This window comes from Gopherus evgoodei, chromosome 15 (assembly GCF_007399415.2).
Source record: "Gopherus evgoodei ecotype Sinaloan lineage chromosome 15, rGopEvg1_v1.p, whole genome shotgun sequence".
Classification (NCBI taxonomy): Eukaryota; Metazoa; Chordata; order Testudines; family Testudinidae; genus Gopherus; species Gopherus evgoodei.
In genome coordinates this window covers 13,777,399-13,795,149 of record NC_044336.1, presented here as the reverse complement: position 1 = coordinate 13,795,149, position 17,751 = coordinate 13,777,399, and the positions used below count along the sequence as shown (strand labels likewise).

Sequence of the window (17,751 nt, the reverse complement as noted above, 5' to 3'; positions counted from 1 at the left end):
CTCTTGAGAGCTCAGCCGAGTGCTAGTTCATTATTTAGCAGTAAGGCATTCCCTGGGAAATCTCTCACCCGCCTCCACCCTCTGCCTTCACAACCAAGCTTCATAATGATCAGTGCTGTGTACAGTATTAAATTGTTTAAAAAACTTATACTGGGTGTGTGTATATATAGTCTTTTTTCTGGTGAAAAAAGTTTCCCTGGAACCTAACCCCCCATCCCCATTTACATTAATTCTAACAGGGAAATTGGATTCACTTAACATTGTTTTGCTTAAAGTCACATTTTTCAGGAACAAACGACAACGTTAAACGAGACGTTACTGTACATGCACATCAGGATACTTTTACAGGACCTGGTTGGAGGAGGAGGAGGAGGAGGATGTCCAGCAATTGCAGCAGGGCACATGAGAATCATTCAGAGGCAGACTAACCATCACTGGTAGATCAAATACCCACTGGCTCCGTTTTCATGTCTAGCATTTCAGCCTCTCACTATGGGAAGGGGATGCAACCAGCTTTTCCAGAAACAAGACATGTTGGATCAGAACAGGCCAGGAGATATGGAAAGAAAGGGGAAAGCTGTTATGTGGGAACAACATACTCCACAGAAACCCAGGAGGGGTTCATTCCTTCCCCATCCCAACCTCCCCCCCACCACACTTTTCACTGTAGTTTTACTATGCTAAAGACAGGCTAAGAATAAAAATTCACCAAGAGAAAGGCAAAGCCATCCCTGATTGCTCATCCCGAGCTTTTGTACAGTAGGTGACGGACTCTAGTGATTCTGGGAGACGGGAACTTGAGGAGAATAAAATGGAGTTTGATGCCCAACTCCCATAGACTTTCAATGGGAATTAGGGGCCTGATTTTCTTAGGCCCCTTTGAAAAGCCCAGCCTAAGTTCTCAGAAGCTGACACACACTCTGTGGCTCACTGCAAAGAGAAGGCCCAGGGTTTATTTCTGTTTTGCTCTGATTCTCTGGGACAGGCTCCGGGGCTACACTACTTGTTGCCGTGTGGCTGCAGCAGGAATGCAATCTCACACCAGCACATCACAAACAATACAAGGCAGGGACCATCTCTAACAGCCCTCACTGCACTCCTTTCACATCAGATGCAATCAGGCATTTCTTAAAACCGGACAATGCCGGTGCTGGTGCCACTGGACCAGTGATTTGAGGCTGCAAGTCCAGAAGTCGGGGTCCTCAGAAGCTCAACCAATGCACAGTAAGTTGGGCTGGTTCCTCCCCAGCCCACTTACTATGGCTTAGACAGTAAAGACCTCGCTCTCAGCAATACGTGAAACTAAAAAGGAAACGAGCTAAGCCGGGTGCAGGCACCTGCACGTCTTTTCATCTCATGGAACTCTCTGGTTACAGAGCATGAACAGGGCACTGCAGCTTTCTGCACAGCCTCCTGTTGGTACAACTGGCCTTGCTAAAGGGACGACAGCTGAAGGGGAAGTTGTGTTAATCTTGTCATCAAAGAACAACCAAACATGACACAGGCGATTCCGTTTATTGGAGTAACTAAAATAAATAAGGGTTGGATGGCTCAAGGAAATGGTGATGGGCAGAACCTAGGCAGCCCAATTCAAATCCAGCCCTGGTCAGTCAAAACTGAAATCTGTTGCAAGCTGATGGCTACTGGGTGACCTATGACAGGAGAGCCTGGTTGCTGTCACGGTCCAGTTTCCTCATCTTTAAATCACACTACAAACAAAGCTGACAATCTCGGCAGTATCAAAGGCAAAACGGGCAAAGAGACTTTCTAGTAGGTAAAATACTCCAAGCCCAGGTGGGCTAAGGAGCGGGTTTGTGGGGATCAAGACATGTCCCTACTTGTAACGGTTTGGTAAATCCAGTACATTTTGGCAATAACACTATAAATTAATGTACACATGCAGATTAAAGCCCACTAAGCCTTTTTCCCCCTGATCTGAATCTTTCCATTTCAAAGAGCTATGTCACAGACTTCTAGAAAGAGACTCAACATATACAGCAGAAGTTTGCAATTTTTTCCACTATAAAACAAATGCCATTATAATCTCCAAACTCTCTAGAGTCTTTATCCTATAGCACAAGGCTCACTACTGACATAGCAGTGACTGGCTTACCAATGAAAGAGAAACACTGCTGGGCTCTAAAAGGAACACTTTCCAATCGTCAGTGACTAATCTATAATGTCTGCACCTTATGGACTTTAATGCAGTGATGGGAAAATCCTTAGAGATCTAAAAGAATCCCTCGGGGGAACTGAAATACCATGAACACTTCTCTTAGCACATCAAAGTTGCATTAAGGAGGCAGACAAACCTATACATGCAGCATGTACTCTCCACCAGGACCAAGGATTTCAGCCTGAGGAGATAAGTATTTACAGAGCTCACACATCGTGCCTCTCCACTAAGAACGTCTCCATCTGGAGACACATGAGCATAACAGAAACCACTCTGTAGCATTTCATCTGTCATCTAAAAACTTCCTCTGTGATGCACTTTAAAAAGGCAAAGGCAGACAGGATAGAGTGTTTTCACATGTTTATAAATCCGATAAATACAAGTATAACATCAGCCCACCAGAATGGGGCAGGGAAGGAATCCTGGAGGTGACCGGGAAAGTGCTGACTTGCAGATGGGAGCATACAAGATAGTCAGTGGTTCATGCTGATGTGTCAAACAGCTTCTCAATCATCTCGCCCACATGGTCGACTCGATATTTGATGTACTTCTCAGGGTTCTTGGTGAAGGGCACATTGCCATACCTGCCGAGGGCAAACAAAACAACCCTGGTGTGACACAGCAGATACTGCACAAAGCCACGGTACCTGGAACTTCCCTTTTCACTACCATCAGATGCTGCTCTGCTTCTGCCCCCCTCCCAGTGAAACAACACTCCAGTTTCCACATCTTCTGTTTGAGAGCGGGAGACACACTTGGGTAGAACTCTTCAAGGCCAGAATACCATTCTAGCAGGGTTGGTTCAAATGGGTATTTCTGGGTTTCCATTGATATCAAGAGATTTCTCAATGGAGCCCAGCTTTGCATAGCTAGGACATGGCCACTAGTTGTCTTGCATTTAGAAGCCATTCATGAATGCCACGATCTAACTAACTGAGAAGAATCATATCAGCTTGCAGAATCTCAAGGGCATATTATACAGAGTTGAGGACTGCTTTGGAAAGCCAGAGTGCAGCAAACTGCCTCAGTTTTGGTCTGCCCTGGGCCCAAGAGAACTCAGAATATCCCCAGAAGAACCAGGACAGAGGACACTGCTCCTGTAGAAGAGTTGTCACCTGTGTAAGAAGGCACTGTAGGTCTCTTTCACAATGTTTTTTTGGGCCTTGCGGATTTTGTCCCTCTGCTCCATGTCAGGGATGGCCCAGGCCTTCTGGATTTTACACAGCTCCTCCAGGCCATCATTGAAACCCTTTCCATTAAAACAGGAGAAAACGGTTAGAGACACATCTCTGTCCAAGTTTCACATGGCGCACTGGGCCAGGGAAGCACAGCTCAGGGTTAACACTGAGCCAGGGAAAGTTCTTCTGCCCCCCAAAGGCTTCTTACCTTAAAACGCTCCTTTATCATCTGCCTCTCTTTATCCTTGAGCTGTGAGGAGAGAAGAAGAGACATTATTTCCCTCTCCCAGTATAAATGTCATCACTGCTGCTCACTCTCTAAGTTCCTGTTTATCTTATGGGAATGCTCAGATCAGCGCTGAGCCCCAAGCATTTCCAGGAAGCACATTATACGCAGGATCCCGCTCCACTAACAGACATGAGCTCTCCACCTGGACTGACCAGCCTTCAGGAGAAAAAACAAAGGATTTATTCTGAAAGGCTCTGACAACACTCAGATGGTGCCATCTTTATTATTGTTCACTGGCTCCATCTCCCCACACCAACTCTCTCGTGGAAGTTTGTCTTACACGCTTTACCTAGGACTCAGGAACGGGAACATGGTGGGGAGGGGAGAATCCCACTTTCAATGAATGTCATTCATCTAAAGATTATTTAACTAAGGAAATTTGGGGCCAGGACAGGTATTATTGTGCATGTAGAGCAGCTTGTGTGCTAGGCTCTCAGGAGTTTTACAAGGTGAAGTAGTATCATCTGCCCCAGTTTAAGAGAGAGACACTGGGGCACCGAGCGGTGAAGGGATTTGACTACAGTCACACAGTAAATCTGTGACAGGAGAAAATGACCCCAAGCCTGATTCCCAGTGTACTCTCCACAATGTAACTCTGCCTTCCTGTAGTATTATTGCTTCCCGGGGAGCTCTCCCTGGGTTTTAAAAATATATATCTACGCATAGCAGAGAAAATGCTTTGTCTGATTTCCATTATCTGACATTTATCTATCACCTCACCTTGACTCCTGATTGAAAAACAGGCAAGTTTCTCTCCGAGATGTATTCTGTTACTTTTAACCAGCTGCAATTGACACGAGAGGGGATGCATTATAGACATAAGAACATACGAACAGACATTCTGGGTCAAACCAATAGTTCATCTAGCCCAGTATCCTGTGTTCCGACAGTGCCCAATGCCAGGCGCCTCAGAAATGAACAGGCAATCACTGAGTGATCTACTCCCAGCTTTTGGCAAACAGAGGCTAGGGACACCCAGAGCATGGGGTTGCATCCCTGCCCATCCTGGCTAATAGCCATGATGCATCTATCCTCCATGAATTTATCTAGTTCTTTTTTGAGCCCTGTTATAGATTTGGCCTTCATAACATCCCCAAGCAATGAGTTCCACAGGTTGACTGTGCAGCATGTGAAGAAGTGCTTCCTTTTTCATTTGTTTTAAACTTACTGTCTATTCATTTCCTTGAGAGACCCTTGGTGCTTAGGTTATGAGAATGAGTAAGCAACACTTCCTTATTCACTTTCTCCACATCAGTTAAGATTTTATAGACCTGTGTCATATGCCATTTTAGTCATCTCTTTTCCAAGCTGCAAAGTCCCCGTCTTTTTAATCTCTCCTCAGGTGGAAGCTGTTCCACACCCTGAATAATTTTTGTTGCCCTTTTCTGTACCTTTCCAATTTTAAGATATCTTTTTTGAGATGAGGTGACCAGACCTGCATGCAGTATTCAAAATGTGAACATACTATGGATTTATATAGAGGCATTATGATATTTTCTGTCTTATTAGCTATCCCTTAACATCTATAGACAGCGAGTTATCCAGCAAGGAATCTCACAGAAAGCTAGTACATACTCTTCTTAGGGCTAGAAAGTTTCTTAGGGCTAGAAAGTTTCCACATCACATATCCAGATGTCTTTCCATGATGAACACGTTCCATACTATGTTAAACTTTCAAATCATGTTTGTGGTCCCCTTTTATACTGTTCTCTCCCACCACGCAGTTAGGACTGGACATTAAGGTCTATGCAGAAAGTAGATGGTCTCTCAAGCCATAATGAGGGCTAAGGAAAGAGAAAAGACGGTCCCTCCTGACCTGCGCTGGTAGGTCTGGATCTGTTGCTCAATGAGCTCCCTGTAAGACCTCTCTACTGTTTTCTGAGTCACGGCCACCAACTGGATTAGCTCAGACCTGGTAGAAGGAAAGAAGAGCTTATCAAACACCCACAAACCAGCTCATCTCCTGCCAACTCGCTGTTGCTAATTGGGTGGTGGGGTTTCAAACCTTCATTAGCAAGGCCCCTTGGCCCTTTTAAAATTAACAATCCCCCATTTTGGAGTGACAGCAGTCAGAACGCACAAGCCAGGACACAGAAATTGCTCCAAGCTGGATGCTTTCCAGTGCTGGATTCTTACTGCTGAGAAGATGAAAGAATCTGAGGCACTCAAAGGCCTGTCTGCTGCTCTTCTTTTCCTCTCTCTTCTGTAATGTAAGAAAGACTTCAAAGGGCAGTTTCAAAGGAGGGAAAATATCAGAGAAGATAAACCAGTGAGGAAATGCATTCAACATATTGGAGTTAAAAAAAGAAGTTGAGGGGAAAAGGGAAATCACACTCACAACCTAGAGCCCCCACAGCAGTGAAATTCGGTCTGTCCGCAATGCACAGGGATTTGTCCAGAGATGCACTTACTTTTCAAGGGATTTAAGGATGTAGTTGTAGTTGTTGTGCAGGAAGATGGCACTCAAAGCTGGGTCCTCATAAACCTTGGATTTACTGAGAAGATTTAGTTGCAAGTTGCCCAAGACTTTGCCTTAATGAGAAAAACACATTAATAGAGGACAAAAGGGTTTTAAAATCAAGACTGCGGAAGATGATGGCCCACAAATGCCTTGTTATTACAGAAGATAACACACAGGGCTCAATTTGCAAAATCTTTAGGTGCACAAATGAGCATACATCTACTACATGCAAATCTGCTTAATAATTTGTGCACATAATCATAACCGTGCATACAAATTAGGCATACAATTTTGTGCATTTTGCATATCTACCTTGTCTGATGTTCCAGCACACAATTCCTACTATTCATGCAACCACTGCCTTCAAGCAGCAGCTGAGAGCTCCACAAGAGCTCGTACCCCTGCTGCACCATTTCCTACAATGGCATCTCCACATATTGCATGCCATCACGGATTCCATTAGCGGCAGAGGACAAAATTTGGCCCTCACATCAGCAGCCACTACTCCCATTGAAGTCAATGAGTGTTTCATCTGCTCATGCCAGGGCTAAATTTGGCCCCAGGAGCTCTCTTCTGATATCAACCAAGTTTAATGCTGACATGCCCCATCGGAGTGGCTGCTACATGGTGAATTCAGTAATAGTCTGGCTCTTCGGTCCCAGGCCAGAATTACCAGTCAAATAACTTCAACAGCCCTGGCTGCGCCGCCCATTGGAAAAGTCCAAACACCGCACCAGAGAACATGCCTCGTGGAGCACCAGCAGGGACGTGGAGAAAGGAGAAAGCAATTGAAGGAAAGCTGTGCATGGTACTCACAGATGTAGGTGCTGAGCAGTCGTCTGCTAAATTCAGAACTGTAGCTGCTAGCTGAACTGCTGGTCTCTGTAAGGAAAAAGAACCTTAACCCAGTTAACATGCCACCCATGGGGCCTGGTTTGGTTGGTCTGCCTCTACTCAAACAAGCCATTTTATTTTTGCTATGGAATTACAATGCCAGACTCAAGTTGTCAATGAAAATTACCCTCCCTCCTCAACCCAGATACGCATCAGATTATTCAGAACAAGAAGGGACAGACTGCACTCAGTTTGACCCCAGTATTTGCACCAACTGCTAGAAAGCCACAGTACAGGACAGACCTATTCCTTCTTTACTATCGTTTGAAGATTAAGAGAATGGGAACTTAGATACAGAAGACACCCTATTAATCAGAAATTGAGCAATTGACTGTAATAAAAGCTCTTTTTTTAGCACTAGATGTTCTCAACCAAGGAACAGAGAAGTTATTTTTGTTAATAGCAAGCACTTATTGTACCCTACCTGCAACATTAATCCAAACAAGCAGCCCCACTCCGGAAAGTTTCAGCTAACACCTCCCTCGCTGAGAATAACTTGCTCGGCCTCTGCACAAAGACTGTTCAAGTACAATACCCCACCCACACAGGTGATGGGTTTGGCTTGTGTAAATTCTATTGCCTGCACATGCAAATGTTTTAAAAGCATACACACAAATATTCTTCTGTGGGCCACACGGTCAGGAAACGTAGTGTGTGAGCAGAATCCAACAGAGGCCACTGTCGGAAAACTTGGCCCATAGAATTATACATGGCTGTAAGCCAGACCAAGTCTGCTTGAAAGGTTGGGAGCCTTTTGAGTTTGTAACAAAATCCCAAACTGCTTTTGCAGCTTAGTCTGGTGGCACCACCAGTGAAGCAAAGAGGATCTTTGCTGCCGTGAGGAGTCTGGACAGTTGTCAAAAAAAGAGCTGGATCCGTACAGGACAGTATGACAGACCAATTGGGCCAACTCCCCCTGGAAAAGCCTGTTCCCATCAGCATAACGGAGAGAATTCAGTGCAATGATACAGACTTTATCCCATTTTAACTAACATGGCATCCTCCTTGCAAATTAGCAGCTACATCCACTTGTTCACTGTAATACAACACTGACTCCCCTCTCCCATGGAGTCAGGGAGCATCTGGGTTATTTATTTTTTTAAAAGACAACTGATCTTTAATCATTAGCTATCGACAGAAATAGTCAAAGGTGATAACACAGGTCGAGTGGGTGATGCACACACTCTGCTTACCTCTGGGATCTAAAGGAATATTGTATGTGTCCCCAAGAACTACAAAGTTTAAGGCAGAGCAGAGAGAAAAAGGGAGGGAGGAGAGAGAAAGAAATGCAAAGTGCAAAAAGACAGGTTAGAGACCACCATCCCTTCAAGAAGAACAAAGCAGATATTAACACAGAGCAGCCACAGAGCTAAAGGCAGAGCAGGCAGGAGTCACTCCTTCAAGACCACAGAAATGGGGCTGAAGATTAAGGAGGAAACGTATATTTTGCACTAGCGCAAGGCAGGATGTAATGTAACAGTGTCGTCACTCACAGGATAAAAAGTATAACCACGGGCCTGACCAAACTCCAATTAAAGTCAATTATTTCAGGGGGATTGGTCCCCCTAGCAAACTGGATACTGCTGAATAGATCTGAGTGGCTCTGGCCCCCTCCCTTACTGCAAACTACATACCCTTTCTAGGATATAAGTGGCCCCTCTGGAGGAGACAGAGTCTGCCTGGATATTGTTCACTGCAGGCAGAGAGCTGGTGTTGGTGTTCACCACACTTATTTGTTCTCGGGTGAAAACGTTTGTGTTTGAGTGAAACATTTCACCAGAGCAAACACCAGCCAATCACTTCAGAGAGAATTAAGAGGGTGGTCACTCTGAACAACTCTGCACTGGCAGGGTTAGGTATCCTGTGTTGGGCTAGCCTACCTAAGGCAGGAGGGCTAATTTCTTTGATTCAATGATAGAATTCCCTCGTATTGCTGGTGCTGCATGAGAACACTATGGGCAAAGGGAGAGAAGTGCTTCTGACACTGGGGATCTTGGAGGAGAGAGGATGGGCTAATACACTTAGGTCACGATTTAGCTGACAGGCAATTCTGAGGCACCAGATGCAAAGCTGAGTTATCAGATCTGGAAGCCTGCAAAGGTCTGTAATTATTCTGACCTGTCATTTTACTGAATAAACTCACTGAAGCAGCATTTTTTCCCTGCTGACTTCCACCACCATCTTTCTGCACTTGCTGGGACAATTAATTATATTTAAAAATTGAATGAGCTTCAGTCTGATGGTTTCCCAGGCATTTCAGTATATGAACCACACTAAAGGCCATTGTAAGCTTTCTGTATTTCTCCTACTACAATTGTCTTCCCTGTGACACAGGTGCACTTTCCCTTCCTTTAGTAAATAACATGAACCTCACCTTTCAGGAAACACACAAGAAAATTGAATTTGCACCATCTCTTTGGTCAATGAAAGAGTTAACTCCACAGATGTCTTTCGCCATGCATATAGTTTAGCAGGGAAAGACAGCAGGTGTTACAGTGGAGGAGGACATGGTGGTATGCTGAGGAGACAGATGCGGAGATGGGTTAGCTACTGATGTGAATATTCTGACTGCTGTTAATGAGAGATGACTGCATGAGGGGGCTTAATGTGAACATGGCAGGTAAAATGCAATTCCTCATAGTCAAACCTCATTACCAGGAACTCAGCTGGAACAACTAATATTCTATTATTCACTCTAGAGATTAGATCTAAACTGATCTGCCTTGCCTAATCTTTATAGGACAGGCCATTTGTTAGCCATCTTACTCTATCTCACTTCACAGCTAGAGAGTAAAGATTATCCAGCTGTGCATGACTGCAGCACATCTGGAAGGCAAAAAGGGAATCAACTGCAGATCCCCTTGAGATCTTCAGGCAGCCATCTTTTTGTCAGGACAGATCCCACAATAAGACAACCTACTGGCAGAGGGGAAGCTGGCATGCTAATGAGAGTTCTTGTTAAGGAGGTTTAACCTTAAGGAAAATGGCTCAGATATTGTGGGAAAGTCACCCCTAGGACCAGGGAGTCCCATGCATGTACCTTGGGATGCCAGCATGGCACCTGCCGTCTCCTGGAAATCCAGCAACTGCTGCAGGAAGAGAATGGCCTTCGAGAGAGGGGAACAGAGAAGAAAAGTCAAACATAATTCACATTGGGTTTCTTATCCTCCATTATTAAACACAACAAAGATGCCCTCGCCCACATAACGTCAGCCACAAACCTGCAAGAAACAACAGTACAGTCATTTAAAGTGGCATTTAATAATATCTTGTCGGATCTCAAAGCACTTTATAAACCTACACCAGTACCAACTGTACAAAGATCACCTGAAATGCAGTCATCTCCAGGGTGGAAGACAGCACCTGTTTAACAGTACACAGCTACACCACAGTTTAGGACTGGAAGTGAAGAGGAAGAGCATATTCAATAGTAAGTGAAGGGGGAATTTTGGCACAAGGATGTAGCTACAGCTGGAGTCTGGCCAAGCCACTAATGGTGACCTCCCTTTCCAAGAATTACCATTTGATAATTAACATGCAAAAGAGATCAGGGAGTTGGTTTCACGGCATCTTCAGCAGCAGCACAGAGCTCTCTAACCCCACGCTGGGACACTGGTTCTGTAAAGGCCGCCAGGCAAGAGCACTACCTACTGAATCACCAACACTATATCCTGCAGTTCTGTTTTTCCTGGAAGTCTCCCAACCACAGACTGACAGTTACCACCCTGCTTAGCAATAAAAAGAGGCATTTTCCAGGCTGTTGGCTAAGTATGTGTTACATCTGTGCAGTGTTCAAGTACTGCATCTTATGTTCAGATCCCCCAGGTCTGATGGGACACACAGAAACCTTTAATTGCAGCCCCCAGGCCCTCACATCCCATACACTATCCTAATGCCCTGGGGAAGAAACCAATGCAGGAATCTGGAAACCCTGAAACCTAATCTCTTAATGGAAGCCAAGTAATTCCTCTACTGATATCAAAGACATCCTATTTTAAACACTTGCAATTCCCCTGCTGCTCCTGTTGAAACAGAGATACTGGTCTCTGGGGGACTGATGTTAGCAGGGAGAGAGGAGTGGATTTTACAAAGGGATGTTTCAAATCATTGCCACATACATTGCTGGTGAGTTCATGAACTGTCCCATCTTTCGGCATGTTATACTCCTTGTCCGGATCATTCTTACAAGGGAAGAGAGAAAGATACAGATAAAATGGTTAATGAAAGTAAAAAAAACCCAAACATTGCTCTTCAGGCAAGTTTATTGACAAGGTTGTTTTTCCAAGCTTCCTCAATACTGTCCTCACCCTAATGCTCACATCGCCATCTACTGGTGACCAAAGGCTACAACTTCAAAGCAGTCCATAACAAAGGCAGAAAAAGCTTAAAAGCACAACCTGCTTGGACCAAAACATTTGGATTCATTAAAGACTATCTTATGGTCATCATAAGTTTGGTTCACCAATGTTAACGGATTGATTTAGCAAGAACTCTCCCTTTAGCTGGAGACAGTTTCAAAATTTGAGGCACGTAAATTTAACTCATTTTCTTCTTTAAGTTAAAAAACTGAGATCATTTTCAAAATGTATGTGCAGTCTTGGCTCTCCCTGTTAAATGATTTGCAGTACTGTGCATTAGGGACATTAAACAGAGAACTGCATTACATGCAGCCTTAATTATAAATACATTTTAAAACAAGGGATAGAAAAGTCTATTCCTCCTTGCTCTAACAAGTCAGCACTCTGCATTTCTTTTGCAACTGATACCCAAAGGCAATGAAGGATATGCAGCTCCTGCATTACTGTAGATGTTGGTAAGGTTGCCATCTTGTAGAAGAAACAGGAAGCTGAACTCAGTCATTGTTCATTAACATAATATTTCCACAGTTCAGCCTGGTGATTCTCTTAGGTTACTGAAGAGACCAGTGGAGCAGAAATTACCTTAATGTTGTCTGCAAAGTCCTCCAGCGCTTTTGCACCTGTGGTTTCCATGGAGGTGATCAGCCCTGGAAGCTTGTTCTTCGTGCTGGCTGCAGTGCCCTGGAATGACCCAGTGCATGGCGTGAGGTGTCTCAATGAAGATGGCTGTCACTACCTCCCCTTTCACCCACTATCTGATCTTCCCATCATTCCTCAGGGCATCCCTCAGTCCCAATTCCCTTAGCAGTGGAACTTCGCTGGGAGAATATTTACAGTTTAGTAAACTGTAGATTCTCATCAGAAATGCCACTGACTGGTTCAGCTGTCAGCAGAGGGGAAAGTCCCAAATGAGCCTAGAGCTGAATCCTCATTTTATAAAGTTATTTATTTCTCCTCTTGAAATACTTGCAGCCATGAGGCTGCACACTGTTGCCACCAATCTCCAACTATGCAGGAACTGGGGAGGGGTGGGGTCCTTTGAAAAAAAAGAGTGACTCTTTGCTCAAACTGACCAGCAGGAGGGAGGGAGCAATCAGACAGCTGAATTCAATGCAATAAGGAACCTCACCAAAGCTGGACATAGTGCTTGGCGCCTGGAGAATCTTTTTGCAGCCAAGTAGCACATTGGAGTTTTTAAACCCATTTATAGCAGTTACAAGTGAGCTTAATCCGCCAACCTCTGACCTAAAAGAACCTCTATTTAACACCATCATCTGCTAGGCCCCTCCTCAGAACAACTAGCGTTTCAGATGACATGAGAAGACTTCCTTAAGAGCACATTCTTGACTAGATTCAATGGTACTGAAGATTAATGACCTCAGGTGTGGTCCAAGAACCTAGACATAGCCCGTCACCTGGAATCTGAGCTCCACATTACTACTTTAACTGGTGAGAACCGTTACTAAGTGATGCACAATTCTCCTTTAAACAGGGATAGAGGAAACTGCCTCTGCATCATGCCCAGTCTTTGCTGGCTCAGGGAACGAGACACTGGGACTCCAAGCTGGGTCTGCTGCATGTTAGCGAGTGGCACAATCACATGGCTAGTTGGGTTCTGTTCTAGGATTTTTAATATTTTTGGCTATTGTAAAAGTCACTTAAGAAACACTACAGACAAAGTTGCAGGACCTTTTATTTATTTTTATTTTCCTTCTCCAGTCACCGCTTACCTGTAAGACTTGATCGAACTCTGGCTTTGTCTGCTTCAGGTGTCTGAGGATGGGGAAGATGGTGAGCACAGCTGAATAGTCATGCCGAATGATGGCCTTCCGGGCTGCCGAGACAATGTTATCCCCCTCTATCATCAGGTTATCCAGAGACTCCTACAAGACAATCACCAGAAACAGGGGGATGTGTCTTCCACTCAGGAAGCACTAGATGAATGTAGGGAAGTAGGCAGGGAACGGTTTTGCAAACCCAACAATACAAATCAAAACAAAACATTGAGCTTAAGGGACCTGAATGAGGGAGTCGAAGGTCTTCTTCTGGTGGTGCTCTGGGATGATTTCTGTCAGGAGCTGGTACTCACTCTGGGCCAGTTTCACAAAGGCACTAACACAGTGAATGTACGCATCAATCTCGATGTCCAACATGTCATCCCTCCCTGTGGGAACAGCACAAGTTTATGAGAGCCAGGACTGTACTGATCCCTCCAGGGCCATATTGACCCCATCAATGACATTTCTCATTCCAAGACCCTGGTTTACACACAGATCTTTGGGTTTCCTCTGGAGCAGACAGTTCAGGTACTGCACATGATTTTAAAGTGAAAATGTGACCAGACTGAGCACAGAGCCCAAGACTGTGCCACAGATTCTGCCCCATAAGATTTGCTCCTGAAAGTTGTACACACTCAGTAATGAGTGTGCATGGAGGTCTCAAGCTATGGAAAATGAGGTGCTGGGGTGCCACTTGCTCTCTCCAGCACCACAACCACATCCGTATTGGAGAGATTTGCTACCAGGACTGCAGGCTTGTGACTACATTTATTAGGGGTAGGAACAAGCTGTTCTAAGACTGGGAAGGGATGAGAGGGCTGAAGTGAATTATTCAACACCTTCTCTGCTTTTATTTTTAGTTAGTTTAAATGGTTTCCACCCCTCACGCTGATGAACTACTGCCATTCTGAATCAGCATTTCTGGGAACACAATGCTTCCCTGGAAGACATCTGCTCCCCACGGAGAGCAGTTCAGTACTAGATTGCAGGAGGACATTTAAATCCTGTGCTCCTGGAATGTCAGAGTGGTTATGCATGAGATTTGCCACATGGGGCTGGATGTGCACACAGGCCACCCAGGAACTCTTAAATCATCTGCTGTTTGAGGAGTCTACCTGTAACTGCTACACAGTAAGAAAACTGGGGAGGGGTTGGCTTCTGCCAGACACTATATACAGCTCCTTTCCTACCCAACATCTGTAGCTTGTGATAGAAATAGAGTCACTCCATCATACTGATGGAAATCCCTTAGGTCAGCCTGTAACAGGGATGCTCAAAGTCTGGCACAAACATGACACACAATTCTAAAATTGTAGTCTACGGACTAGAAAGGACAAAAATGGAGTATTGCATGCTGGAACCTGTAGTCTGTTGGCTCTTTCTTAGTACTGAGGAAGCCGGTAGCGGCAATCTGTTCCATTTTCTATGAGACAGGAACAGCCCTCCAGACTGCTGATAATCTTTGACTGGGCAAAGTTTGGGCCCTCCCGCTTTAGAGGGTAGGGCATGCATGCCTAGCAGGAACAAGATCTCTTGAACGGACAAGAGCAAAAGCTTTATAACCAGAGATGGCCCCTGCTCCACGACTGCCCACGTGGAAGGAAAGTCACTGGCTAAGAGACTCTGCAAAACATGCTGAAAAGAAGGGACATTAGCCAGCTTGTTGTTACGCCACGGTACTTACCAGCAGCTGGCCCATGCTTGTCGTTCAGGGTATCGGAAAGGTGTTTAACTCGTAAATCATGCTCATGACCTAGTGAGATGTCAGCCGGCACAAACAGAAGGCTCAGTTTATCCAGGGTGGGTACAGCATGGATGCTCACGCAGGCCGGAAGCCACTTCAAGCTTTGGTTATTCCGTCTGTCAGAAATCTATACACACATGCTGTCCTGGAAAGCCCACCCACGTCCCCTCTCTGGGCACCATAGCAGGAGTAGCCCTTTGAAGCCTGATGGGAAGTGTGACCAGACATGCCATTTGCCAAGCCCAAGATGCCCTTCACACCTCTCGGCACAAGCTCTACCTGGGCCAGTGGGCATGGGGAATCCAATCTGTACATCGGCTGTTAAGAGCCAGAACTCAGACAGTATTTGGGAAGTGTTTTTGAAAGGGTAATTGTAGTTCCTGACGTCCCCTAAAATATAGGTGAAAAATATCTATATGCAGATGAAGTTGCAATCATTTCCTTCAAGCTGATCTCTTTATCTTTACAGGAATTGAAAGATCCCAAAGATATTTTAAAGCAAGTGATCTCTCTGCTTGCCCATCTTGTTCAAGTCCCCAAGCAGACAGGGGAGCCAGGGATGACATTTCAGGATGCAGGGGCAAACTTGCTTGTTGCTGCCTTTTGTGCATACCTCTGTGAGGAGGACGACGACGGCAAATTGAATTTTGGGCTGGTGCTGGTCTGACACATTCTTATCAGGGTTGGAAGGGCCACTATCAATCTGAAGCCTTCTTAAAGTTCAGGCAAAGTGAAACAAAGCCAGAAACACCAAGGAGGATGTCACTAAGGCAGAGCAGAGCTTCCCTTAGCCAGCCGACTGTATAACGGATCGACTTTTCCAAGATCAGCTGGCTCGTGACATTACAGAGCCAGCTGAAGAATGGCTTGCTACCCTGGTTTAATGCTCCATTCCTTTATCTTCTACCATGTTTTGAGTCCTACACAAATTAAGACTTTTCAATCAGTGTAGCTCCTCTGTCAAATTACCTCATGATCCTCATAGGATAAAAGCTAAGACTATCCACACAGCGGGATTCTGGGCTAATGGACGCCCTGCCTGGGGAAGTAGATCTGATACATAGTAAAGATCCAAGGGTGAAGAAGTGAGAGATGTGATTACCTTCCATAGGAATGAGGTTAGAGGCCCCCTTTTTCCCATCTAGACCATGCTGAGAATACTGTTTCAGAAGGTTCTGAGCCTTCCGGATCGTGCCTGTCACCAGAGCCACAAAGAGAAGAGACAAGACGACCTAGGAAATGAGTGAGGAAAAAAAACCACCACCAGCCCTCCACCAGTGCTAGTCATTGCAACCCAGTGAGATTATAATGGGCAACAGTGAGCATGCTCAGTACACACACTCGAACCTCAAACTGGGTTCCAGACATGCCAGTTCAATGGCCTATCCAAATCTGTGGCTTCCTTCTTACTAGAGAAGGCAGAACTCAAACTAAGCATTGCAGAATCAGCTTCGACATGCCTCAGGGGTACTGGGGGTGGGGGAGAAGGTCAAATCCGCTGAGAAAGGAGGTCAGGAAACGTCCCTCCAGGGACACTTTGATCAAATTTGGGCATAGAATGCTTAAGACGATAATTCCCTGCTGTGTGAAAGCAGGTACTCACGATCAGTCCAAGCCTTCATATTATCCACCAAGAGTCTCCCCCAAACCAAGGGCATCCAGTGACCTTTACTACACGCCAAGAAACCTGACCAGGCAATTAACGCTACAGAAAGATATCCCCACCCTGGGACGTGTTTTATGAGCATGCTCAGTGTGGATCAATGAGGATTCTAACAGCGGAGGTGAAGGAGAATGTCTTGCAGTACAGGGCTAATAACGACAGCATCAGGCATCAGTAGCCAAAGAGTGATTAGGGCACAGAATCTGCTCATCCCCCTTCCCTAGTTCTAGCGTTAAAGGGGGCAGAGTGAAGCCAATCACTAGGACACTATTCTTTTTGAGGGACTGCAAATCAATTAAGCCACAGAAAAAGACAATTAATATTAAAAAAAATACAACAGACAGCATTAAACAATAGCTGGTGCTGGACCCCCATGGCTAGGAAGCGCTGCAAGCACAAAACAGAAAGCATTAAAGTGTCAAGTGTAAATTAAGCACTGCTTACATATGGAAAGGTTAGTTTTAGCTCCTGATATGAACATTAACAGAAACCCCCACAAACACATACACACACACACACACGGACACTCCAAGGCAGATGCTGTTTTCACACTGCTGCATGAATGGGGAATTGAAAATTTTGGAAAGGTATAAGCAGCTCTCTGGAGGGTTAACATGAAATGCAAATAAACTAACTAAAAATCAAAACATAGCAAAAATACAAAGCAAAAATTGCACTTCTGATTTAAAGAACAAAAAATCATAACATGCACCAACCCCTAACTTCCAGCAGCAACTCTGGCTGCCACATCACAGGTGCTATTAGCTAGTCTGGAGATCAGTGTTAAGAGAACTGGTTTACAGTGTCTGAAAAGTGAGAAGTCTTATCCTAATCACCTGCCAAAGTTTAAACCATAGGAGAGCATGACAGGGTGCTGGTTGTTCCACCAAAGGACAGTGGTAGCTTCCCTCTCTCCTTACCCAGGTGCTCAAGGGAAGGTTTATACAGGTGTGGATAACTGGGAGACACAGGAGGTAAAACATCTTTGAGAAGATCAGGGTCCCAAATTGGGTATGGTGGGAGTGGGCTGAAGACCCAAGGTGTGTTAAGTTCACTTCCCAATTCTAAAACATTAACCCTTGAGTAAAACACCTCGCTTGCAACATTTTTTTTTCTGATTCATCCCATCAATTTATAAAATGGTCTTAACCACTTATTAAAAAAAATCTCAATAGAACAAATTCACGTGGTGGTAATTTTCTTATTTCTA

General features: G+C 44.9%; 1 protein-coding gene across 12 annotated transcripts in view; it reads right to left on the bottom strand.

The window, feature by feature from the left end:
- Positions 1–2,519: 2,519 nt before the first annotated feature.
- EXOC7 (exocyst complex component 7) overlaps positions 2,520–17,751 on the bottom strand; it is a 31,197-nt gene continuing 15,965 nt past the window's right edge. For 3 of the 12 annotated variants that reach the window (XM_030533873.1, XM_030533874.1, XM_030533880.1), the window contains 15 exons: positions 15,981–16,073; positions 14,819–14,887; positions 13,375–13,520; positions 13,087–13,239; positions 11,939–12,037; positions 11,117–11,179; positions 10,039–10,105; positions 8,192–8,230; positions 6,921–6,986; positions 6,055–6,175; positions 5,460–5,555; positions 4,364–4,427; positions 3,563–3,604; positions 3,292–3,425; positions 2,520–2,760 (listed from right to left, as the gene is read on the bottom strand). In XM_030533873.1, the coding sequence (XP_030389733.1) occupies positions 2,658–2,760; positions 3,292–3,425; positions 3,563–3,604; positions 4,364–4,427; positions 5,460–5,555; positions 6,055–6,175; positions 6,921–6,986; positions 8,192–8,230; positions 10,039–10,105; positions 11,117–11,179; positions 11,939–12,037; positions 13,087–13,239; positions 13,375–13,520; positions 14,819–14,887; positions 15,981–16,073 (1,355 nt within the window). In that variant the 3' untranslated portion in view covers positions 2,520–2,657. The remainder of the gene's footprint in view (positions 2,761–3,291; positions 3,426–3,562; positions 3,605–4,363; positions 4,428–5,459; positions 5,556–6,054; positions 6,176–6,920; positions 6,987–8,191; positions 8,231–10,038; positions 10,106–11,116; positions 11,180–11,938; positions 12,038–13,086; positions 13,240–13,374; positions 13,521–14,818; positions 14,888–15,980; positions 16,074–17,751) is intronic. The other 9 variants (XM_030533876.1, XM_030533875.1, XM_030533878.1 and 6 more) reach the window with 6 other exon arrangements.